This window comes from Quercus suber, unplaced genomic scaffold, assembly GCF_002906115.3.
Source record: "Quercus suber isolate HL8 unplaced genomic scaffold, Cork oak 2.0 scaffold_660, whole genome shotgun sequence".
NCBI lineage: Eukaryota > Viridiplantae > Streptophyta > Magnoliopsida > Fagales > Fagaceae > Quercus > Quercus suber.
In genome coordinates this window covers 129,211-155,533 of record NW_027070101.1, presented here as the reverse complement: position 1 = coordinate 155,533, position 26,323 = coordinate 129,211, and the positions used below count along the sequence as shown (strand labels likewise).

The window sequence follows — 26,323 nt, the reverse complement described above, 5'->3', positions numbered from 1 at the left end:
CTTATATTATATTATATATATATATGATTTAGAATTTAATTGAATTTATATTCTTTGGTTTTTGCATCTAATGATTCACATGCTACAAAAATTTTTTTAAAAAAAATTTATATGGATACGAGGCGCAAAATTATATTCCAATTAAAATTCAATTTAAAATTTAATTGGATTTGAACTCTTAACTAGTGTGTAACCCTATGTATATGTATAGGTACAATTAAAAATTATCATAATTACATGATTCAAACTATACATGGCATTAGCTTATTCTTTGAATTTAGATTCTTCAATTTTTACACTCAATAATTCACTTGGTACAAAAATTAAAAATTAAATGAAATATATGGTGCAAAATTTAGAATCCAATTGAAATCTAAATGAGTTTTCTATGACTTTGGCTTTTAATATATAGAATAAATTGCAAATTACACCCCTAAAGTTTGGGGGTGTTTGGATTTTACACCTCGAAATTTCAGAATTTGAATTTTACTTCCTAAAGTTTCAGGATTTGAATTTTACTTCCAAAATTTCAAAATTTGAATTTTACCCTTGAAATTTGAAGGTATTTAAATTTACACCATTACGTTTCAGAATTTAAATTTTACCTCTTAAAGTTTTAAAGCGTTTAAATTTTAGACCTCTAAATTCTAAAATTTCAAATTATAAAATTTAATTAACCTCAAATATTAAAGGTGTAATTTACAATTTTCCTTTATATATATATATATATATATATGGTAGACTGAGGCATGTTTGACCCGAAGTTTAAGAATCCTCCCATCTCTCGTGCCCAAATTTATTACGTCAAATGTCAATGATTTCACTTCAAGTTTTTGATTTCTTCAAAACGCGTCATGATCCAGCTTCCAAGTTCAGACAAACCTCATGCCTGCCCAACTCACAATTTATAAACAAAAGTATTAAAACCAAAGCGAATGTTCATTTCCATTTTCCCATTTCAAAAAACAGGGGCAATTTTGTAACTCCAACTTCCTTCTGTTTTATTTAAAGTGCAAAACTCAATAGAGGGAGGGAGACATAGAGAGAGAGAGACAGAGACAGAGAAAGGAATAAACAGAGAATTTTTGAAATAAGAGAGAGAGGTTAACATGGGAGATGTTGTAGTTTTTGTGGATGATTTGAAATCAAATTATGCATTTTCATACTGTAGAATTTGCCATGAAGAAGAATTACAGAGCTGCAAGAGCTTGGAAGCTCCTTGTGCTTGTTCAGGAACCGTTAAGGTAAAGAAAAAGCTTGCGTTTAGCAAAAAAAAAAAAAGGAAAAAATGCTTGTTCTATTTCTTTGTTCCTGTGGGTGTGTTTTAATCCTGGTAATATTAAACAAGGTTCTAACCTTTTTTATTTATTTATTTATTTATTTATGTGGGTGTGTTTTTAATCTTGCTTTTCAATTTGTGTTTCCACAACAAAATTTCATCTTCTTTTGTTTTCTTGTTTTCAGTTTGCACACAGGGATTGTATACAGAGGTGGTGTAACGAGAAGGGCAACACCACCTGTGAAATATGCCTCCAGGTTTGTATCTGAGTTTTGAGTTCTAAGGTTTTTTTTTTTTTTTTTTTTTTTAATGTTCTGTTTTTTCTGCTGTAGAAACTTTTTGTTTTTAAAAATACCTTTTGTATTAAATGAATTCTTTCCTTTTCTTTTCTTGTAATTCAAGCTCAAACTGGGTCTGTCTTTTTTAAGATTGAGTTGTTAAAATTAGTTTGCATCATCATCCTCTTATTCTGGTTTTAGAATTTGGGTATCTCAAATTTGTCGTTTGCCTAACTTTCCTTTATGTTTAAGTATCTTTTTGTCTCTCTTTTCTCTCTCTTTTTATAATTATGAGAATTTGAAATGTCATTTGGTTTCACCGTGACATACACAAACAAAACTCATTTTGTATTTTGAAAATTTTAATCATATTTCCTTAATAAAAACGAGAGAATAGAATCATCTTCCAGTAATAAATCAGTTGGGGAATGTTTTGATTGCTGTCCATATCCATAGCTTTTATAAGTAGAGACGTGACAAGTTTTCCATTATTAATGAGAATAAAATGTGAATTTTCGCAGCAATATGAGCCAGGATACACAGCACCTTCTAAGAAGTCTCAGTCGTTGGTTGATGAAGCAGTAACCATTAGGTACTTTTTCCAATCCATTATTTGTTATTAGCTATTATTACACAACTTAGAAAGTAAGGGCGCATGAGCGTGACAAGTGGCTCGTTTTTAAATTCCAGTAAAAGTCACTCACCTTTATTTTCGTGTAGTTTATGATTGAAGTAATAATCCGCAAAAGATAATATTCCACATTGCTCAAAAAAAAAAAAAAAGGATAATATTCCATAAAACATGCCTTGCAACTAATTGTTTTTTTTTTTTTTTTTTGTTAACATGGGACATTTTTTTTCTTGGGTCAAATTATAGAGTAGGACCAGGAGCAACGTTAAAATGTGCAAACTTGGCCTTGACCCAAAACCCATTTTGGCATTTTTCGGTTTCATAGTAAAACACTAATAATTAATTCAAGTATTTATATTTTAATTAACAGTAACAGAGATGGCTTGCAAATTCCAAGAGGAGAAGAAGAGACAATAATAAGGGCAAGATTAGTAGCCATAAGTGAGTATCCCGAGTGTACATCCGCCGCACACAGAAGTGCATCTTGCTGTCGATCACTGGCTCTAACTGTAAGTTTGGCTGATTCAAATCCATTTTTACCTTATTTATAGGGTACCCCCATATTATAGTGACACCTTGCTTTGTGGTGTAATTTTTATCTTATAATAGCTAGTTGTTATTTGTTAATTAATACAATCTTTTTTTTTTAAACAAACAAAAAAAAATTTTGATGATTAATTTAGTACAATTATTATAAACACATATTGTAATCGGATTATTTGGAAAATATGGATAGGATTACTAATATTGCGTACTTGGTTGACTATTTGTTTGCATGCGATTTGGCAGCCACATAGATTTAAGCTGTAAACTTATTAACGTACATTGACCTTAAATATAAAAATAGAAATTTTTTAGTTGGATATACTAAGTGTACAGTTGTTCTGTATTTGATAGTTTGTCTGCTAAGTATGTGTTCAAAGTTCAGACTGCCTACACTTGGGTTTGTTTTTACGGTTGGGGCCACAAGCCCACAATTTTTTGAAAGGAAAATCAATTATTAAGTTTCTTTTTTAGAAGCTAATGACTTTGTGGTTGAGTGTTATTTAGTATTTTGGGAGTAATGCTCTCTCATCTCACATAATATTAGATTTCAATTAATTAAATTTATAACATGATCCACCACTTAGTTTGCATATGATATATGATTATTTGTTTGATTGAATTTTGCAGTTTACAGTGGTCTTGCTAATGAAACATATGTTTGCCGTGCTTCATGGTGGTACGGAAGATTACCCCTTCACACTTCTTACTGTAAGTCAGCCCCTTTTCATTTTTCACCTGTGTTGTTCTGCAACTGGGATTCTGAACTAGATTCTTAATTCCGCATCATTTAATTTGATCAAGTTCTTGTATTTTGCAGGTACTTATTCTAAGGGCTACTGGAATTATTTTCCCAATGTTGATATTGATGTGGACAATCACAGCAATTCAAAATAGTATCCGGAGGCAGTACCAGTACCAGTACCAGGTTGGTGGCCTTTTCTTACTCCAATTAAAAAAAAAAAAAAAGTAGAGTAATTCAACTAACAGAGAATAGGTTCTACTTTTTAAGTAAAACTTGGATGGGAATATGGGAATGATTGTGAGTTTTCATTTGTATTGTCAAGACATATTAGGAACACCTAATTGAAGCTGTATGAAATGTATTGGAGCTTTACTGATTTTTATTGATTTATCAGGATTCTGATGATGACACCTCAAACTTTATTGGAGCCAACGAAGATGAAGAGCAGCATCATTCAGTCTAAGGCCAATCCTCCTAAAGTAGTCTATCATTATTTAAATTTGAATCAGAGCCTTGTATCAATGTTCACTGTCAAAATTCCCCCTTTTTGGGATACAAATGAAAAAGAAAAAAAGAAAGAAAAGAATCCTTCATGAAAAATTCAGATCAGGTAGATCCCTATTTGCATTTTGCACTATCAAGTTCGTGACATAACAGTTCTTATCCACCTCACCCTACTGACCCATCAATCCAAAAATTAAAAGTGAAAACCAAAAGTTAGTTTGAAACATTGTGAAAGCTATACCAGTTAGTTAGATGAACAACCTAATTTAACCTATATGTGTTATCTTCAAAAACAAGTCAGTCGGATGAACAGGCAAATTTATAGATTAAAGACAAAGCCAACAACTTTTGTTTTGTTGGTTGAAAGTTGATGCCACCATATCGAATGTGACATCCAACTGTAATTTACAGCAGCTACACTAAAAAATTAGCCTAAAAAGTTCTCTCGCAAATTACTATACAAAAATGTTGGTCACTCCAACTTAAAATGTGAGATTCTTACACAAGAAAATTAGACTGAGTGTCGTTCTATATAGCAAGTTCTGTCAAGAATGGCTGGATATTCACTTTACAGCCTCAGCCAGTCCTGAAAATATGAAAACTGTGCTTCAACACTATTGACAGTGACTGGGAAGTAGGCATGAGGAATCATGATAAACGGTTCTAAATTTACATCATTAACGGCTGAAGCTTGGCCACCCAAGTCTCACAAAGCAATACATTCAATCAGTTCAACTTTGCTGTAGAAGTAAAAAGTATTTGTGCTCTATGTTGAAGTTCAGTCAGGAAGCTGGCACCAGTGCTCTCCGGAGACTTTTTGCAACTAAAATTTTCTGTAATGTCTATAAACTTTCTGACAAATTCTACCATTTCCCCAATCCAACTTTGATTATACAAGTTATCTTCAAATGTCTTCAGGTGTTTACCATATGTAGACTCAAATTCTCTGGACTTAGCAGCAGCTTTTTGAAGTACAGAGTCGGGAAGTCCTGAAATAAATAATAGTAACTGGACTTTATGAAAAAGCACTAATAAAATTACACCCAGTAACAAAATGGCAATCAATAATAGCATTCGCATCCAGAATTTACAAAAAGTTCTATTTTACCATCTCAAAACTCACTTTATCATTTATACCATACCATTTTCCAACACACCTAACATCCCAACTTTTATTTCATTATACAATATATTAAAATAATATATTTACACAATAAAATATATTTATGTCTCTCTCTCTCTCCCTCTCTCTCATCACCTCCATCACCACTGTGAAGACCCAAAACCCCAACACAGTTTATAAAAAAAAAAAAAAAAAAAAAAAAAAAAAAAAAAAAAAAAACAAAAAAAAAAAAAAAAAAANAAAAAAAAAAAAACCAACACAGAACAAAAAAAAAACATCATTGATCCACCATCAACACAGTTTATCAAAAACCCAAAAAAAAAAACCCACTGATCCACCATCAACAACACACGCTGAACCACCAAGCAAACCCACCAAACTCGCATCTACCTTGCATTTGATCTAGCCAATCAGAATTCAAAGCCGAAATCAAGCAAAAAAAAAAAAAAAAACCAAACACAATCAACACCAATCAGTATAAGCCAGAGGACCATTAGAGGACCACACTGCCATCAGAGGCGAGGTTGAGTGCCATCAGAGAACCACACCACCAGGACCACGCTGCCAGACCCAAGCCGTCCGTGGTACCAAGTGGAACTGAAGCAGCTTAAACACTGATCAGTATAAGCCGCCGTGAGAGAGAGAGAGAGATGTGATGAGAGCAAGAGGCCAGGACAGAGATGTGATGAGAGAGAGGCCAGAACGTTGTGGAGAAAGAGAGATGAGAAACAGAGAAAATGAAGAGAGAGAAAGTGGCAGATACATTAAATACATGGAATAAAAAAATTTATTTTGTTTTAAAATATTGCTACAGTGCCATCTTACATTTGAGATGCAGTGCCAAATTTTTACAATTTTACAATTTTACAAGACCTAATGTTGCTCACTTTTAATGCCTTAATGCTAAAATATGCTTAAATATGGCATTTAGCATTCTGGTGCTCAGAGGAGTTTTAGGCAAAATCTCTTTGGTAAGTAGTATTAGGCAAGCCTTCATAAACAAAAACTGATAATTTGCAGGGGTAAGCATTTTTTTTTTTCCCCAAGTAGTTGTAAGGAGGGCATGAGGCCTATAAACGAGTTCTCATCTTTACCGTAAAAGTACCCTTAAGTCTTAACTCCTATAGTAGTAGCTTTGAAAAGCATAAAGGGCAAAGAGATCATTCCCAAAAAGAATGAGCTTCTTAACTATGCTACCATATCCACCTAATGAGCTTCTTAACTAAGGTAGCACAAGTAATACCCTCAGGCCCAGGTCCTTATCTCTGAAAGCCTAATCATAGTTAACAGTCTAAAATCACATAAACCAAATCATTGTACCTCAGCTACGTTTCTTCTGGTTAATGAAGAGAGCTTCTCAACAAAGAGGCAATAATATAGAAAGAATCTTACCAGCTAACCGTGCAACATTAACACCATAGCTTTTAGGGCATGCACCAGGTGTCAACTTGTATAGAAATGTAACTTCTTCCACATCTCCAACTCCATTCCCAACTCGGCATCCCATATGACACAGCAAAACCTATTCCAAACATGAAGAACAACAAATTAGACAATGTTCAGAATATTTGTGCCCATTGGTAGAGTGCCAATATCATGGCCTTTATGTCTAAACCATGATGAATCTAATGTAAACTATTATACTATTATATATGATATGGTTATTACATGGCCAATCATGCTAAAAACTCATTTGTCTTGTTTTTTGAAGATTAAGAAAAGATTAAGAAGATACCCTTAGCTTGTGAATCAACCATCTGTGATGAAATAGAAAAATAACAGAAAAAGCAGAGGTACCTTATGATCATTCTGATAGTCTACAGCTAATCGGTGATAGTGAGTAGAAAACATTCCTCGACACTGCACCTTGTGGACAAAATGTTGTAGAACCGATTCACTGCAATGGATAGAAAACCAAAGTAGAAACAAAGGTCAACCAGATACAACCCCTCAAAGAAAACGCAAATTTGTAGAGAATTGATCATTAATATTGAATTCACTGAAAGACAAGTTAATCCAATAATTTACACATACGCAATCGCTTGCCCATCTGAAGTTGATGTTCCACGTCCAAGTTCATCCAATGCCACCAATGAATTACGAGTTGCAGAAGACTGCATCAACCATCAAAAATATGTCAATGGCATGAAAATTATTCAATCATATTCATCTTAACTCATTATAAAATTTACTTTTGCAAACTATTCTTTAAAAGTTCTAAAGCATAATGATCAAACAAGAGTGAGTTTTTCTTATGTAAGAAGAAACTTCTCATGAGATGAGATACAGGACAAATATGCAAGAATAATGAAATTTAGAATGTAACTGGGGAAATTATTAGTACGACTCAACATAAAGTAATTGTGGAGAAATTTGTGATAGGCTTGTCCTTTGATAGTTAAGATCTAATTAATTGTGCTAAAAATCAGAACCAATATGGGTAGACAAATCAATTTGTACATCCTCAAAAATGTTGTCTTTGATTCTACAAATAATCTATAAAATCACAGGCATAACAATAGTGTGCAATGAAAATCCTTTGATACACTGACAAATCTCACCAGCATTAATGCAGTTTCTGAGAGTTCAGTTAAAAATGTACTTTGGCCTGCCATGATATGATCTTTGGCACCCATCCGAACAAAGATTCGGTCCACAGGTGACAACTCAAAACTGTCTGCAGGGACATCTGCTCCTACCTGAAAAGAACCTTTTAGGTGAAAACCACAAAATAATAAAACTTAAGAGTTGCACAACAAAAACCACAAAAACATTACCTGGGCCAAAATCACAGCCAAGCAAACTTGGCGAAGAAGAGTTGATTTCCCCCCCATGTTAGGACCAGTGAGAAGGATAAAGCTAGGATGACTAGAACCACCAATCATAATTTCATTGGGAACAAAGGTACCCTTGCCCAAAGAATCACTTCTAAGAACAGGATGTCCTAGACTTTTTGCAGAAAAGCATGGCACTTTATCCGGACTTGAAGAGTCTAATATAATTGGTCGGCTTGTTGGCCCTTCATAATATTCACTTGCAATTGCTAGACTGATCAAAACATCCAACTCTGCAACATGTACCAATTTTAGCCATAGAAAATGAAATACATTTTGTATAATGTAAACTAGTATATAATATTGTTCTTTTATTCATGAAAACATGAAATCTGACAATATGTCAGATAACTTAGTAACAAAATAAAATTCCAAGACATAAAGTTAAATTTTGAGATACCATAGAAGCAGACATTAATCCATCGTGATCTAAAGATCTACTACCATTATTACCCCAAAAGAGGACTATGACAATGTAACATTTCCCCAAAAGAGAACTATGACCTTGTGACATCTCCACTCTTCTATATGCACAATCACACTTGTTTGCATGTATGTTTGAGTGTATCTGAAAGAGAAAAAGAGAAGGGTATGCATACCTGCAGTAGCAGAAACTAATTGCCTCCACTTATTATGATGCTCACAGAAACGTCCAATCAACCTCTGAAGAATGCTTTTCAGCATGGATTCCTTTTCTGACTCAGCTTGTGAAAGCTCTCCCAACAACTTCTTGATACTTGGAGTCCAATACCTGAAGAAGCCCTGAAAATGCCAGGCAAGAAACAAAATAAAAAATAGTTAAGAGATATAAAACCCAAATTAATGTGCTGCTAAATAAGGCACTTTAGAATTATTTTAACTAGGGATTGAAACTGGCAAAGATAAAATCTTAACCAAAAGAATCAATAAATCCTAGTGCTACTATAAACTATGCCATGTTATTCAACATGACAGAGATTACTTCATTGCATTATCACATTAAAATTCACAGATCAATATGATTGTCATAATGAGAGCTCAATGCTTTCCATTAAGTTGCAACTAAGATAAGAAAGAGGCATTACACCTGGTTGTTAATTAATCCAGGTATCTAAAATATGTTCAATTACAGGATCAAAAATAATCAGTGTAGCTACTTCATTCACAACTTTTGCCTTCACCTTTTTAGATGATCTTAACTCATAGTCACGAGGAATTCTCTCGCGCAAACTTTCTGGTACTTCTAAGAGATATGCCTCTTTTCCAATTGTGACATATGTAATCTGTTACAGATTGTTAAATAGCAGAACTTGGTTATTGTTGTTGAATATAAATAAACAAAGAAGTAGACTACTAAAAATTCAAAGACCAAACAGTTTGTGAAAAAATTCTTACTGATGCATCTCCAAGTAATTTTTGCTGATTCTTGAGGTGTTTTGTTAAACTAGACTCAACCTCCTTAACTTTTTTACAGGCAGAGTCATACTCCAGATCAACTCCTTCATGAGGTATGATACGTCCTGAATTATTGGCTTCTACCCAATCAAAAGCATCCTTGAAATGATTTATAAAAAAAAAAAAAAAAAAACCAAACACAATCAACACCAATCAGTATAAGCCAGAGGACCATTAGAGGACCACACTGCCATCAGAGGCGAGGTTGAGTGCCATCAGAGAACCACACCACCAGGACCACGCTGCCAGACCCAAGCCGTCCGTGGTACCAAGTGGAACTGAAGCAGCTTAAACACTGATCAGTATAAGCCGCCGTGAGAGAGAGAGAGAGATGTGATGAGAGCAAGAGGCCAGGACAGAGATGTGATGAGAGAGAGGCCAGAACGTTGTGGAGAAAGAGAGATGAGAAACAGAGAAAATGAAGAGAGAGAAAGTGGCAGATACATTAAATACATGGAATAAAAAAATTTATTTTGTTTTAAAATATTGCTACAGTGCCATCTTACATTTGAGATGCAGTGCCAAATTTTTTTACAATTTTACAATTTTACAAGACCTAATGTTGCTCACTTTTAATGCCTTAATGCTAAAATATGCTTAAATATGGCATTTAGCATTCTGGTGCTCAGAGGAGTTTTAGGCAAAATCTCTTTTGGTAAGTAGTATTAGGCAAAGCCTTCATAAACAAAAACTGATAATTTGCAGGGGTAAGCATTTTTTTTTTTTCCCCAAGTAGTTGTAAGGAGGGCATGAGGCCTATAAACGAGTTCTCATCTTTACCGTAAAAGTACCCTTAAGTCTTAACTCCTATAGTAGTAGCTTTGAAAAGCATAAAGGGCAAAGAGATCATTCCCAAAAAGAATGAGCTTCTTAACTATGCTACCATATCCACCTAATGAGCTTCTTAACTAAGGTAGCACAAGTAATACCCTCAGGCCCAGGTCCTTATCTCTGAAAGCCTAATCATAGTTAACAGTCTAAAATCACATAAACCAAATCATTGTACCTCAGCTACGTTTCTTCTGGTTAATGAAGAGAGCTTCTCAACAAAGAGGCAATAATATAGAAAGAATCTTACCAGCTAACCGTGCAACATTAACACCATAGCTTTTAGGGCATGCACCAGGTGTCAACTTGTATAGAAATGTAACTTCTTCCACATCTCCAACTCCATTCCCAACTCGGCATCCCATATGACACAGCAAAACCTATTAAAAAAACCAACACAGAACCAAAAAAAAAACCTCATTGATCCACCATCAACACAGTTTATCAAAAACCCAAAAAAAAAAACCCACTGATCCACCATCAACAACACACGCTGAACCACCAAGCAAACCCACCAAACTCGCATCTACCTTGCATTTGATCTAGCCAATCAGAATTCAAAGCCAAAATCAAGCCAAAAAAAAAAAAAAAACCAAACACAATCAACACCAATCAGTATAAGCCAGAGGACCATTAGAGGACCACACTGCCATCAGAGGCGAGGTTGAGTGCCATCAGAGAACCACACCACCAGGACCACGCTGCCAGACCCAAGCCGGACAGTGGTACCAAGTGGAACTGAAGCAGCTTAAACACTGATCAGTATAAGCCGCCGTGAGAGAGAGAGATGTGATGAGAGCAAGAGGCCAGGACAGAGATGTGATGAGAGAGAGGCCAGAACGTTGTGGTTCTTAACTAAGGTAGCACAAGTAATACCCTCAGGCCCAGGTCCTTATCTCTGAAAGCCTAATCATAGTTAACAGTCTAAAATCACATAAACCAAATCATTGTACCTCAGCTACGTTTCTTCTGGTTAATGAAGAGAGCTTCTCAACAAAGAGGCAATAATATAGAAAGAATCTTACCAGCTAACCGTGCAACATTAACACCATAGCTTTTAGGGCATGCACCAGGTGTCAACTTGTATAGAAATGTAACTTCTTCCACATCTCCAACTCCATTCCCAACTCGGCATCCCATATGACACAGCAAAACCTATTCCAAACATGAAGAACAACAAATTAGACAATGTTCAGAATATTTGTGCCCATTGGTAGAGTGCCAATATCATGGCCTTTATGTCTAAACCATGATGAATCTAATGTAAACTATTATACTATTATATATGATATGGTTATTACATGGCCAATCATGCTAAAAACTCATTTGTCTTGTTTTTTGAAGATTAATAAAAGATTAAGAAGATACCCTTAGCTTGTGAATCAACATCTGTGATGAAATAGAAAAATAACAGAAAAAGCAGAGGTACCTTATGATCATTCTGATAGTCTACAGCTAATCGGTGATAGTGAGTAGAAAACATTCCTCGACACTGCACCTTGTGGACAAAATGTTGTAGAACCGATTCACTGCAATGGATAGAAAACCAAAGTAGAAACAAAGGTCAACCAGATACAACCCCTCAAAGAAAACGCAAATTTGTAGAGAATTGATCATTAATATTGAATTCACTGAAAGACAAGTTAATCCAATAATTTACACATACGCAATCGCTTGCCCATCTGAAGTTGATGTTCCACGTCCAAGTTCATCCAATGCCACCAATGAATTACGAGTTGCAGAAGACTGCATCAACCATCAAAAATATGTCAATGGCATGAAAATTATTCAATCATATTCATCTTAACTCATTATAAAATTTACTTTTGCAAACTATTCTTTAAAAGTTCTAAAGCATAATGATCAAACAAGAGTGAGTTTTTCTTATGTAAGAAGAAACTTCTCATGAGATGAGATACAGGACAAATATGCAAGAATAATGAAATTTAGAATGTAACTGGGGAAATTATTAGTACGACTCAACATAAAGTAATTGTGGAGAAATTTGTGATAGGCTTGTCCTTTGATAGTTAAGATCTAATTAATTGTGCTAAAAATCAGAACCAATATGGGTAGACAAATCAATTTGTACATCCTCAAAAATGTTGTCTTTGATTCTACAAATAATCTATAAAATCACAGGCATAACAATAGTGTGCAATGAAAATCCTTTGATACACTGACAAATCTCACCAGCATTAATGCAGTTTCTGAGAGTTCAGTTAAAAATGTACTTTGGCCTGCCATGATGTGATCTTTGGCACCCATCCGAACAAAGATTCGGTCCACAGGTGACAACTCAAAACTGTCTGCAGGGACATCTGCTCCTACCTGAAAAGAACCTTTTAGGTGAAAACCACAAAATAATAAAACTTAAGAGTTGCACAACAAAAACCACAAAAACATTACCTGGGCCAAAATCACAGCCAAGCAAACTTGGCGAAGAAGAGTTGATTTCCCCCCCATGTTAGGACCAGTGAGAAGGATAAAGCTAGGATGACTAGAACCACCAATCATAATTTCATTGGGAACAAAGGTACCCTTGCCCAAAGAATCACTTCTAAGAACAGGATGTCCTAGACTTTTTGCAGAAAAGCATGGCACTTTATCCGGACTTGAAGAATCTAATATAATTGGTCGGCTTGTTGGCCCTTCATAATATTCACTTGCAATTGCTAGACTGATCAAAACATCCAACTCTGCAACATGTACCAATTTTAGCCATAGAAAATGAAATACATTTTGTATAATGTAAACTAGTATATAATATTGTTCTTTTATTCATGAAAACATGAAATCTGACAATATGTCAGATAACTTAGTAACAAAATAAAATTCCAAGACATAAAGTTAAATTTTGAGATACCATAGAAGCAGACATTAATCCATCGTGATCTAAAGATCTACTACCATTATTACCCCAAAAGAGGACTATGACAATGTAACATTTCCCCAAAAGAGAACTATGACCTTGTGACATCTCCACTCTTCTATATGCACAATCACACTTGTTTGCATGTATGTTTGAGTGTATCTGAAAGAGAAAAAGAGAAGGGTATGCATACCTGCAGTAGCAGAAACTAATTGCCTCCACTTATTATGATGCTCACAGAAACGTCCAATCAACCTCTGAAGAATGCTTTTCAGCATGGATTCCTTTTCTGACTCAGCTTGTGAAAGCTCTCCCAACAACTTCTTGATACTTGGAGTCCAATACCTGAAGAAGCCCTGAAAATGCCAGGCAAGAAACAAAATAAAAAATAGTTAAGAGATATAAAACCCAAATTAATGTGCTGCTAAATAAGGCACTTTAGAATTAATTAAACTAGGGATTGAAACTGGCAAAGATAAAATCTTAACCAAAAGAATCAATAAATCCTAGTGCTACTATAAACTATGCCATGTTATTCAACATGACAGAGATTACTTCATTGCATTATCACATTAAAATTCACAGATCAATATGATTGTCATAATGAGAGCTCAATGCTTTCCATTAAGTTGCAACTAAGATAAGAAAGAGGCATTACACCTGGTTGTTAATTAATCCAGGTATCTAAAATATGTTCAATTACAGGATCAAAAATAATCAGTGTAGCTACTTCATTCACAACTTTTGCCTTCACCTTTTTAGATGATCTTAACTCATAGTCACGAGGAATTCTCTCGCGCAAACTTTCTGGTACTTCTAAGAGATATGCCTCTTTTCCAATTGTGACATATGTAATCTGTTACAGATTGTTAAATAGCAGAACTTGGTTATTGTTGTTGAATATAAATAAACAAAGAAGTAGACTACTAAAAATTCAAAGACCAAACAGTTTGTGAAAAAATTCTTACTGATGCATCTCCAAGTAATTTTTGCTGATTCTTGAGGTGTTTTGTTAAACTAGACTCAACCTCCTTAACTTTTTTACAGGCAGAGTCATACTCCAGATCAACTCCTTCATGAGGTATGATACGTCCTGAATTATTGGCTTCTACCCAATCAAAAGCATCCTTGAAATGATTTATAACCGAATCAATGTTAGGGAGACCTACACCTGCATATATAAAAGATAAGACACCAAACTAGACTCTTTGAATAGCATATTGCTTAAAAAATCAAAGCTGCTCATACCAAGTGTTAACAAATGATGAAGGACTCTAGATTCAACATTTTCCAAAATAACACTAAGAGAAGAACATGATTGAGCCATTGATTCACAACCACGTAGCACTGATATAAACTCTTGGAGCTGTTTTTTTGCTGCATCCTCATATAGAACCACTTTGTTGGCATTCCTTCCATTAGCCTCACTGCATCAAATTAATGTCCATAACATAAATCATCCTTCATAACCATCAATAGATTATCTATCTAATATATATATTCTAATACAAACGTGTGTTCCTAGTCAGATTGGCTTTACCTGCTAGCAAAAACACGTGCAAGCAACCGCTCCATGTCTGGTAGCCTGGACAGTGCTTTTCTAAATTCAAGTGCAAAAGCTAGATTAACTCCCTAAAAAGAAAAGTAAATATCAAATACTGCCAAAAAGCCTTGATGTCAAGTGAACGGCTGTGAAAACACTGCTAAAAAATCTTCATGTCCTGCCTCATACAAGCATAGTATGATGTGTAACAGTAACAATTTAAGTAGTCCATGTAGGTCATATATATATATATATATATATCATTGTTTAAGAATCAACAAAGAGCAACAGGCTCAGACCATAACTTGGACTTATCATTTCAATGTTATCATATGAATTATCAACCGCTTAAAACCCTCCACCAAAAGCAATATATGAAATCACCCTTTCTCCCTCCCCAATTTAAAAGAAAAAAAAAATAAAGGCAAAAGTTGCAATCATTAGGATTTGAAATATGTTCTACTCTAATTAAGTTTCTTTTTTTTTTTTCTTTTTTTTTCTTTTTTTTTTGATAAGTTCTCTATTTAAGAAGTCCATAAACATCAAAAGATAATTTATTAAAAACAAAATTGCTAACATATATCCTAAAAATGAAAATTTTAAGACCATAGCCAACGATATCATTTTGCTATAGCTTGAGGGATATGTCAAACCAAGAAACCTTGGAAGGAATTAGTAATAGTGGAATATAAGAAGCATATCGATGTGGAACTCACCCGCAAACCTCCGACAGCATCCTGCCGTTCCCTAATTGACTCTGGATGATATAAAGGCCTTGCAAGCCAAGTCTTGAGCAACCTCTTCCCAATTGATGTCACACAGTGGTTCAATTGGGCATAGAGCGTCCTTAAAAGAGGAAGGAAAAAACTATCAGAAGAAGGTGAAAATGGCAATAAAGATGTATGTATATGAGCATACATAAAGGTTACCCTGAAGAGTCTCCATTTCTGCTATTCTCAAAAATCTCAAGGTTCTCCAGGGCAGCTGCATCAAGAACCATGTATGGTTTTGAGACGATATTAGCAAAACCAGAGCATGGAAGTAACTCAAACTTTGCAAATCGAAGTAACGTCTCATCCAGGAAAGCCTGCTTAAGATAGAATATAGTGCCTCCAAGAGCAGAAAGTGCATAGCTGCCATTCTCGCCTGCCTTTACCAGATCTGACAGAACATCTGGTAGCCAGCCCATCCCATTTTCCTCCACTTGAGACTGAAGACCATCCAAATTTGTTTCATTTAAAGATCCAGAAACTGATTGTTCAACAATACGGCTGTAGCTACTTTTGAATTCATGCACGGTTTTCTCAGCATCCCAGAATTCCAAGAGTGGAACCAAATCATTCACTAATGGATTTCTTGTATGTCTCAGCAGCGCTCTCTCTGTTTCAGGACTGAGCTGTTTAGCAGGTTTTACAATTTCCACTGGCCTTAGCTCGGACAATAGACAACACAAGGCACTGCACTCTGCATCATCCCCAAACTGGTAGAGTAACATGCTTAGTCATATAAACCACATCCCACACAAAATGCATGATTTAATCGAGCTATTAATGCAAAATCTGATAAATGTACAGCAAAGTGCAGAGCATTGTCTATTATATGTAAAGACTTGTGATCATGACAATACTCAGAACTGAAGCTTAAAAAAAGGAATGCAATGGCCACCCGTCACAGCCAATTGTTAACAAAAGAATAAAACACACAGACAACCTACAATCAATCCATAAGACCTTTTTCACAATATTAAAAATCATGCACATAGTCCCTAAGCAACCCCCCAACTGGGCAGCAGGGCACAATCCAAAAAGGAGAAGAAGAAAAAAAAGGATCAGATGCATAAGAGTACTTCTCATTTGACAACTAATCAATCCAACCCAGCATACAGAACAAGAGTCTCAGTAAAATCATATTAGTCTGATTTTCCGTAGCATACACCCGCATACATGTTACACCTGAGAACAGGAGATACACATGTAAGCTGTTGAACTTGAAGATTCTACTAGACTCATACCTGTCCAAGAATAATCCTGCTGGTTGTAACATCAACCACACAAACACCAAAAATGCGGTCTGCATTTTGGTTTGCCAATCTCTGACAGCCTTCAGTCACTGCCATTAGATAAGAAGCATCAGGATTTGCTGACAGCATCTCTCCCTCAGTAAGTGTTCCTTTTGTAACCACTGCACATATTTCACGTTTCACAACCTATCAACACAAGGAAGAATGTCAAAAATGCTGAACATTTATTTCATCTTTATCTCTTTTTCTTTTTCTTTTTTCACTTTCAAAAATCCACCTTGGGATATTAAGATAGACACCAAACTAAGACAATAATTACCTTAAACAATCAAAGAGTGGAGTAACAAGATGATGACTCAACCATATATAATACTTTACCCATAATGATTCTTTAATCAACATCCTAAGCCATAAACCATTCTGAAAGGGTAGTATGATTATAACCGTCACAAAAATGCATTCAAACTTTCAGTTAATACTATCAAGACAGAGGTCCACACGTCAGTTTAATAAATTAACCATCTAATTAATCTTTGAACAGGAATTTCCTAGATTGTACTTAACCATTAGACCACTAGAATCAGATTTTTATCTTTATACAAAATAATATTAGAATATCTACATATCTTCTCAGTAGTTTTAGGTACACAGACCTTATCTTTAGAACCTTTCTCTTTGCGACGAAGCTCTAGTTGTTCAGGGGTTTCTGTCTGCTCTACAACAAGAACCCGATAACCCTGCTATGTCAAGACAGCTTATATTAAATTTCATCTCCAGTGTACAAAATGGGCTCATCAAAGAAATCTAAACAGCATGAACACAATAGAGACAACCAACCGGAAATAGAGATATATGAATGAGCCAACCTTTCTTGCCAATTTCTCCAAATTCATTGAGAAGTTCTTTTCTGGAAATCCACAATGCGGTTGTTCTCCCTACAAATGCAAGTAGTTGTCAATTATCAACTTACAAAAAAGGGGGAGGGGGGTTGCACATCATGAATATACTAAAACAAACATCAAAACTATATGTGTTAGAATGAAAACACATCTTGTTATTTTTTTCTCCTTTTCTTCTGACTATTTAGATGATGCAATACCCTCCAGAGTGAACAATAACTGATTTTTTTTTTTTTTTGGGGGGGGGGGGGAGATGGACATTGCACAAAAACAGAATATCAGTGTTGAATGCACCCGGTCTAATTAATACCTTCATATATTGCAAGTCAAGTTCCTTTGCTCCTATATGTGCATCCATTTCAAAAGTTCATAAAATTTTCCCATCTGCTCCAGCAAAAATGAAATGATTATTACTTTAACAGTTTAACTGCAGTAACGACAATGACAACTTGGATAACAGAATCTAGCTTTGCTTAGTTAAAATCAGCTACATGTAATGTATACCTTGAAAAATAACACCTTGTCCATATGCTTTGACTTAAACTCCCACCATTGTCTCTGCACAAAAATAAAGGTCTCTAGATTAAAATACAAGGTGAAAATGACATAAAGATCATTGAGCCACATATTGTCTGAAAGCAAATAAGCAATCACCTGGCCACCTGATAAACTCTTAAGAAAATCGGGAGGCAAGTAAAGTGTCCTCGGATCATAGTTTGCATCCCCAGGACGCCTTCTTTTTGCGTCCCTGCGTTCTCTGTATCAAGACTAACAGTTTCAGCATATATGAATGGTAAGGCTATCCACATTACTATCTGAATGCCACAAAAGCTATAAATAGAAATTTGAGCATAGTATTATTTCTATACTAAATCTTAGCATAACAATGCCTACTTCCATTTTCCCACTCAACACATTCCAATCCTGTCACACAATTACATATGTATGCAGTAGTAAAGAGAGGTATATTATTCCATAAAATATTAGACATAAAGTGCAGTTATTGGACAAAAGATAATTGGAAAAAATAAGCTACAAAATTATTGAGAACTCACTCCCCAAGGAAGCAAAACTTTACAGCTTCACGCGTACCAAACCTCTCTGTGGCATCACCCCTTAAGGCATTACCAAGTTCATTAGATGCCTTTCCACCTACAGAAAATGCAAGCTCAAGTTCAGTTCTCAATAAGATGTAAATCGCAAATATCTGCTCCTGTAATTGTAACTTCCATTTTCACAGCATACATCAGAACCAAAAACAAGGAACAACTAAGGAAGGAAAACATACTAAGTGATAAATTATAAGAAAACAGTGAATACAGACACATTAATTTATAAATTAAGAACTAATCATAGTTTTCTAATGACTTGTACACTTTCTATTTCTAATTTGATAAAAAAAATACAAACATAGCAATTACACTTTAGCACAAAACTTCCAGATTTACTGCAAAAACCCGATACAAAAAACATGGTTTATTCATTGCAATAGATACATCCAAAAATAAAGAGGTCCACATAACAGCCCGCACATATGAACTATCAATTCTTCAAATAATACATTACACAACTTATTCCATTTGCAACCTGTGCTATAACATAAACGATTCCTACATATACTCTTTCACCCTAACATTTCTTGTCTCCAAATAGTAAACCAATGAGATACACGCATATATAATACTCCATTTTACTTACTTTCAGCATTATTACTAGTAGGCTCCACCAATGAAAACTTGAAACCTCCCTTGTTCTTCTTAGCAGACCCCAACTTCTCTCCCTCACTCGCTTTCCTTTTCCACTTCTCACCACGCCTCCCTTTCGACCGCTTCACAACATCCTCTTCTTCCTCCTCATCCAAATCCATAACTTCCTCATTCTTCCCCAATCTTCATCACTAGAATCATCACCATCCTCGCCTCTCCGCCTCTGTACCGCCTTATCCTTCTCTTCCTCAACAATCTCCACCGCCTCACTCGAATCCAAAGCACCCCGACGCAACCGCTTGAATCTCTTGAGGGTCTCTTGGACCCACTCAAATTTCTCCTTCTCCAAATCCAATAGCTCCTCCTCTTCATCCTCGTACTGAACCAAATGCTTGTTAGCTACCTTATCGAAAGACTTCACGGTGCCTTCATACCACGCCTTATCCAAGGGCCAAAAAACCCTAATCCTCTTCCCCACAACATCATCTCCGTACGATCTCTTATCGTTAGGAGTTAACGGTGATGCGGAGATGACTAAGAGGGGCTTGTTCTTGGACCTGGTTTGGAAAGGAGAAGGGGTTGTAGGGCTTGGACTGGAATTGGGGTAGAGCTAGGGTTAGGGTTAGGGACAGAACTAGAAAATTTGGAATTTTGCTTGGAAAGAGTGGGAGATGGAGAAGGAGAAGACGAGGTCGTTTTGGTGAAGAAGGCAGTGATTTGGCGCTGTTGGTTTACGATTGGGGATCGGCCATTGCTAAGGCGCCGTGACGGTGCCATTGTGATTTGAATGAAAAATGTGTTTGATGAGAGAGTGTGAGAAATGAGAAAGAGAAAGTGAAATGAAAAAATAAAAATAAAAGGTCAGTTTAGATTATAGAAATTCGGGAGTGTGAGTTTGGGTATGGCGGGAAAATTCCCGGGGTTTGGGGGTTTCGGAGATAGATAGATGGGCTTTGGCGGGAATTTTGGTTTGGCGCATCCATCCTCTCGTTTTTTGTAAAGCTTGGCTTCCTGTCCTGTGTTTGTGTCTTCTTAACTGTATACAGTAGTTTTTTTAATACAAAGATATAAATTTTACTTTAAAATTACCTGTGTAGACTATATGTACTTACTCTCCCTCTTGAAAATTCAAACCCGACCTTTAGCTTTTCTACCCTACAATTATTTACACTTATGATATGATCATCCCACCAAAAATATGTGATAGTAATTTAGTATTATTTTTTATTTAACTTACAAATTGTATAATTTTTTTTTTTTGAAAATACTAATTTCACCGCTACCGGTAGAGAAAAGGGATTTGAATTAATATCCCTAGAGTTCCAAAAATTGTAAGTTGAGTTAGTACTTGGTATTTTAACTTAATTTAAAACTTTATTTTATCACAACTTAAGTTTTTTGGCCAATTAATAATTTAATATGGTATCAAAATAGGGGAATTCCCTATCTCCTCTACTATTGCTCAAAACTAACACATTATAAAAAATAAAATAAAAAAGTAAAACCTCTCACTTTGGGGAAAAAGTAAAAAAAAAAGAAAAAAAATACATCTTTTATAGGCCGATAGAAAGGAAAAAAGACATCTTCAATTGAGCAATAGAATATCTTGTCTATTTATGGTACAATGTAAACATTTTAATTAAAGCCCAAAATTTTAATAAATGACATTTAAAAAAATAATATACTCTTTTTTATATTCAACATTTTGCTAATATTCCTTCAAAAAAAAAAACATTTTATTAATACGTTTTATTATGTTTGTTGTAATCTAAGAAATCAAAATTTCAATCCTCCAAAAATTTTACTCTTTCTTTCTCTTTTATAAAAATTATAGTTATAATTAATTGCTTTTGAGACGAATTCATTACTGAAATTATTATTCAATAACTATAGTCAACATTGCCAAGAGAGACTATAACTATCTAAAACATGATATTTATTATGATACTATTCTAAAATACATTTTATAAATATATGAAAATGGTCTAATTAATGTAATAAATTATATAAAAAATGTTGGACTTTTTTATAATTCAAGTATCGCTTAAAAAATATTAAATAAAAATACATTTTACACTTGCATTTGGCCCTAAAATGTGTTGAGTCAGCCCTAGATTAGACTATATTTTTTAGGGCCGTAAATTTGAGCGAGATTTTAAAAGAATCTATTTGAAATTGAATCAAGGTATTCAATAAAAATACACCATTTATAATTTACAAATCTTTAAAAATATATATTTAAATTTAAAATATTTTACGTATATGAAAAATCTTCATATAAGTATGGTCATATTTGTGTGAAAGACATTTAACGTGCCAATAAAACAGTTAGAATTTCATGATTCTGCATGATCATGGTTGTATTAGTACAAAGAAACCAATAAAGTTGTTAAAAAGAAAAAGAAAAAAAAGAAAAGAAGAAGAAGCAAATATGAAATTGAAAGCTTTGCAAAAAAGTGTTAAACAAGTACCATCATTAGGATATTGAAAGCAACTAATAACTCTTCATAAAATGCATCACTTTAAATTCTCGCATTAGATCACAAAATGTGTTGAGTTAGCATTGCTTAGACATCCCAACAATTAATAACCCCTCCGAGTCTCATAAAACCATTCTCACTCCAACATTTTCCTCCCTAATTATCACACCATCAAAATTTACCTTAAACTACCCTTGACATTAAGCTATCTAGTTTAGATTTGGGTGCCGTTGTTGAGTGTTGCTTGAACTCTCTATGATACTTAAGGTAGACATAGCGAGTTTTCAAGGATCTATTATGTCGTTCTCATATAACAATTTGTTGCATAAGGTCCAAATCAATGATTAATTTCTCTAAAACACGCCTTTTGTCCTTCTCCATAACCTACCAAAACCAAATTGTGAGTTAAGCAAGCTGTAATCCTAGTGATGCACATATCACCCACTTCAACCATAGTGACCCCATCAACACTAACTCATCATGTTGAGATAAATTATGCAATGGCTTTGATTAGAACTTCCCTACCAATGTAGACACCGCATTTTGCACCTGTTAATAAATTTTAGTCTCTGGTCCCAATGATGAGCTTAACATGTCTACAAAAAGGTAATTGAATTTATTTTGATAGTTTGGAAGTAATGACAACTTAAAAGTGCTCAAATCGCTTTGAAAACGATGCTAAAAAATGACATTTTCTCACTATTTTGACCATAACTTTTGATCCACAAAGATTTTTTGAGTGAAATTTATTTCATTGGAAATTAGACATCATAGGCTTCAATTTAAACATATAAATACAACCTTATGCCTCCAAACTCAAACCCTAGCTAGAGAGAGTGGATTTTTGACCTAATATCTTTCAAAAACTCTTTCTTTTCTCTGCATCTTCTATACACAGCCACCAAGCACCTTTTTTAATCCTCAAAAAACCTCTTTTTAGTTAATTTTAAGGTAGAAACTTGTTCTCATTTGAATTTCTCAAACCCTTTTCAAAACCAATCTTGTTTTTGAGTTGTGATTACAAATCTTCTATTTGCTTTGATATCTTAGTGAATCTTATTGTGTAGGCACTGAATGGCCGGTTAAATATCAACCAAGTTGTGTTCCATAAGTAAGGTGAGTCTCTCTTCATGGCTTTTCCTTGATTACAGTTTTTATAACTTGTGTTCTTGTCATTCTTAATTGACTTATATGTTATATATTCTTAGAAATATGCTTTGCTTTGTTTTTAATTTTGTCTTGTTGTATCTCATCATGTTTTGATTGGAGAGTTTAATGATTGGATATATTGATGAGCATGTTTTGATGTGTTAAGTGTTGTTCTTGTCCGTTGTTAGATCCAATGCATATTTAGAAATAGATTTTGTTTGGGATATCTTTGTTGTTAGTTTAGGTTGTTTATTTTTTATATTAGAAGCATGTTTAGGTTGTTAGTTTCTCTATTTTAAGTTTCTGCTATGTTTTTTCTACGTTCTGGTGTCTGGGCTAGGGCTTTCTGGGCATGTATGCATACGCATACTTCTTGCACGTGTACGTAGACCTGAAGTATGCGTACGCATACAACTAGGCTGCGTACGCAGGCCTATGTATGCGCATACATACTCGTGCCCAGAAACCCTAATCCAAGTTTTTCTACTTCTGTTTCTTTATTTCATTATATAATATGCTTTTGTTTTGACCATTCTTTTTGTTTTCGAGTCTCTATTTCTCTATTTGATTGTTTGTTTGCCTTTAACATGTTAGATTAGGTTTTTCTTCCAATGTTTTCNGGGGGGGGGGGGGTGAGTTAACAACTCAATAAGTAACCAAAGTCCGAATAAGTTCTATCCAGCAATAGATCTGTAAAGTAATAAGACGTAATATAAGTCTTCAAAAGTTATAATATGCTATGGGTTTTCAAAAATAGCTAAAGAAGTTTCATAATCTTAAAATAATACTTTGCAAATAGATCACATACTTTAATCTTACAATTATATCATAGATGGTTTAGAAAGTAGTTAGTTTCCATATATCAAAGTTATAACTTACAATAGGTTCCAAAAATACATAAGCAGTTTTAATGACTTATAATAGTTAAACATAATTCATATTCTTAACAATCTTATGACTATGGCCACGCTATATCCCATGATTGGGCATCAGAGTACCAATGAATAACCTCCATTGGCTAGGTATCAGATTACCAATGAATAACCCCATTGGTTTGGGTATCAAAATCAATTCATAGTCAAATTGTCCATAATCATATATATGAAATCATAGTTTCTAACAAAAATATATCTTATTCAAATACATACATATATATATATATAATTATATATTCAATATTCAAATATATTTGTGATATTTCTATATTCTTTACTTTAAATCAATATAGCTAAAAAAAAAATTAAAAAAAATAAATCTTATATTCAATGTTCATATTTATTTGTGGAAATTCTTTATTCTTTACTTTGAATTAGTATAGCTAAAAACAATTAAATAAAATACATCATATATTCGGTAATCAGATATATTTGTGATAATTCTTTACTTGAAATCAGTAATACAATAGAAATAAACTGTAACAACTGTAAACAATTTTCAGTAGTTAAAATATGCAAAGATAAAACCAATTAGGTTAAGGTTACTTACCTCAGCTAGCTCACCACAAAGAACTTCTCCCTAACACTTTCTCTAATTTCCTTAGATCTCACCTAACAATTTATAAGCACAATTTACTCAATAATCAAATAATTCAAGAAAGACTTATAATGGTACCTGACCAAAAAAAGACTACTAAAAATATCTCATAATTGTTTGCTTATTTCACACCTAAATTCTACCTAATCATAACATTTTTCTATAAATATATATATATATATATTCTGCCACCATTTATGCCTTAAAAGATAAGGCTATAGCACCTAGAAATAGTACTATGTCACACTAGACAAGGATGTGTGCTACACTTTACAGCTTTCTTCTTCTTCATTTCATTTTTTTTTTTTTCCAATTCCATCAATTCAGGCACAGTTTCTTAAACAACGAAACTGTGCAGAAAGTTGACCCTCAGACCCATCACGCATAAAATCCACAACTTCTAGCTACGCTTATCACAATGAAGCGTGTATATATATATATAAATAAATAAATATTAAAATGCTGAGCACAGAAAAATCTATAGGTAGTAGCGTCCAATTGACCGAAATATAAATCTAAACTTTTCTTCGTTTGCATTATTAAAACTCTTGAATAATTAAATAGTTTCACTCCTGGTCAAAATACCCACATAAAAAAAAAAAACTCTAATTCTAAATAAAGTTTAGATTTGACAGGAAGAGATTTTTAGGCTCTTACCTCAATTGTGCAGTCAAACCTTCTCTACTTTAGTATTTTGGGTAGTCTACTCTCTCAAAACATTTGTCAGTATACGCTAACTTAAAATTAGACCATGTAAACTAGGGTTTCAACCTTATTTTCTAAAAAACTCCTTAGTAATATTAATTATAAAAGTTGACCCCATAAACAAATTTACTTAAATACCCCTCCTTTTATTTTTATTTTTTCCAGGTATTACATTTTTAGTGTTTGATAAAAGTCAAATAATGTATTAAGAAGTTAAGGTAAGGTCCACATCCATATAATCCAATTTATATAGAGTTTAAATTCGGTTCGGAGCTGGCGTAAAACCAATGTTTTACGCCAGCCAATAATAACGCGCCACATCATTATTTAAGTAAGAGTTTAAATAGACCTTACCTCATACAATAACAGCACTCTTAAACCCCAGATCACAAACGGGTATCAGACCAAATTAAAAAAAATTCTCTGCTTCCTCTTGCTCAGACCTCCACCCACCACACACCGCCACTCAAGTCGCCGATTTTGTTACTGAAGCCGCCGTGAGCATGGTGTTTTGATCCTAAGGTTTATTTTCATGATTTGCTATTTTACCCAATTTGGATTTCGAATGGTTGATGGGTCTGGATTTTTTTTTTTGGACATTAATAACGGGATTTGTTATGGGTTTTTCTGTATTTTGGTATTTTTGATGGGTTTTGATTAGACTCTTAAGTGTTAGGGTTCAAACCCAAAACGAATCTAATTGTGGTTCTTCAGTGATGGGAAGGAGGATGGATTTGTATACACTCTAATAGTTGTTAGAGACTGTATTCTTACGAATATGAGCATCCTTGCAGATTGGAGTTAAGAGGGATTTCATTATTTGTTAAATTTGGTTGATTTTGTTGGTTGGAATTTAATTTGACAATTCCTGGATTAGTTTTTGTCCCATGTATTAGATATATAGATTAAAATCCTTGTCTTTGTCATCTAAAATACTTTTAGCTATTGTTCAATGATTTTGGGTATAGCTTGATTATTGGATTTTGAGTGTTTTGAATTTGTGGCTAATTTTGAGAGATGCCTTATGTGTAATAGGTTTATTAATATTTCATTCATTTTAGCTAGTTAGTTCTTTGCCAAAAAGACAAGGGTGGTGGAAAGGATACGCATGATGAATCTAAATTTCTAATTCACTGTTATGTTATGTTTATTTGGAACTTATTAATTGTTTGATCCTTGCAAGGTTGGCAAAGCAGATTGCATTTAATATTTTGAGT

At 34.1% G+C, this 26,323-nt stretch overlaps 3 protein-coding genes across 3 annotated transcripts; 1 reads left to right on the top strand and 2 right to left on the bottom strand.

The window, feature by feature from the left end:
* Positions 1–940: 940 nt before the first annotated feature.
* On the top strand, positions 941–4,113 carry LOC112006842 (uncharacterized). The gene is made up of 7 exons (XM_024039147.2): positions 941–1,244; positions 1,465–1,536; positions 2,079–2,149; positions 2,559–2,697; positions 3,362–3,442; positions 3,552–3,659; positions 3,871–4,113. Exons 1-7 carry the CDS (start codon positions 1,110–1,112, stop codon positions 3,937–3,939), a joined length of 675 nt encoding a protein of 224 aa, XP_023894915.1. The 5' UTR covers positions 941–1,109; the 3' UTR covers positions 3,940–4,113.
* A 167-nt stretch (positions 4,114–4,280) lies between these two features.
* Positions 4,281–9,193, bottom strand: LOC136064300 (DNA mismatch repair protein MSH6-like). Its single transcript, XM_065765875.1, has 8 exons — positions 9,098–9,193; positions 8,537–8,699; positions 7,881–8,170; positions 7,665–7,802; positions 7,138–7,217; positions 6,901–7,000; positions 6,496–6,625; positions 4,281–4,969 (listed from the first exon to the last, which is right to left on the bottom strand). The coding sequence occupies exons 2-8, from the start codon at positions 8,619–8,621 to the stop codon at positions 4,707–4,709; spliced, it is 1,086 nt and encodes a 361-aa protein (XP_065621947.1). The 5' UTR covers positions 8,622–8,699; positions 9,098–9,193; the 3' UTR covers positions 4,281–4,706.
* A 1,589-nt stretch (positions 9,194–10,782) lies between these two features.
* LOC112006841 (DNA mismatch repair protein MSH6) lies at positions 10,783–20,288 on the bottom strand. Its single transcript, XM_024039146.2, is given in 23 exon segments — positions 10,783–11,354; positions 11,629–11,728; positions 11,866–11,945; positions 12,393–12,530; positions 12,609–12,898; positions 13,265–13,427; positions 13,826–13,927; positions 14,040–14,242; positions 14,320–14,498; positions 14,612–14,703; positions 15,331–15,460; positions 15,544–16,094; positions 16,626–16,820; positions 17,288–17,371; positions 17,501–17,569; positions 17,844–17,899; positions 17,902–17,917; positions 18,038–18,091; positions 18,188–18,290; positions 18,589–18,685; positions 19,232–19,411; positions 19,414–19,842; positions 19,845–20,288. Coding segments are annotated over 23 exon segments (3,648 nt in total). The 5' UTR covers positions 20,017–20,288; the 3' UTR covers positions 10,783–11,189.
* Between the last annotated feature and the right edge of the window lie 6,035 nt (positions 20,289–26,323).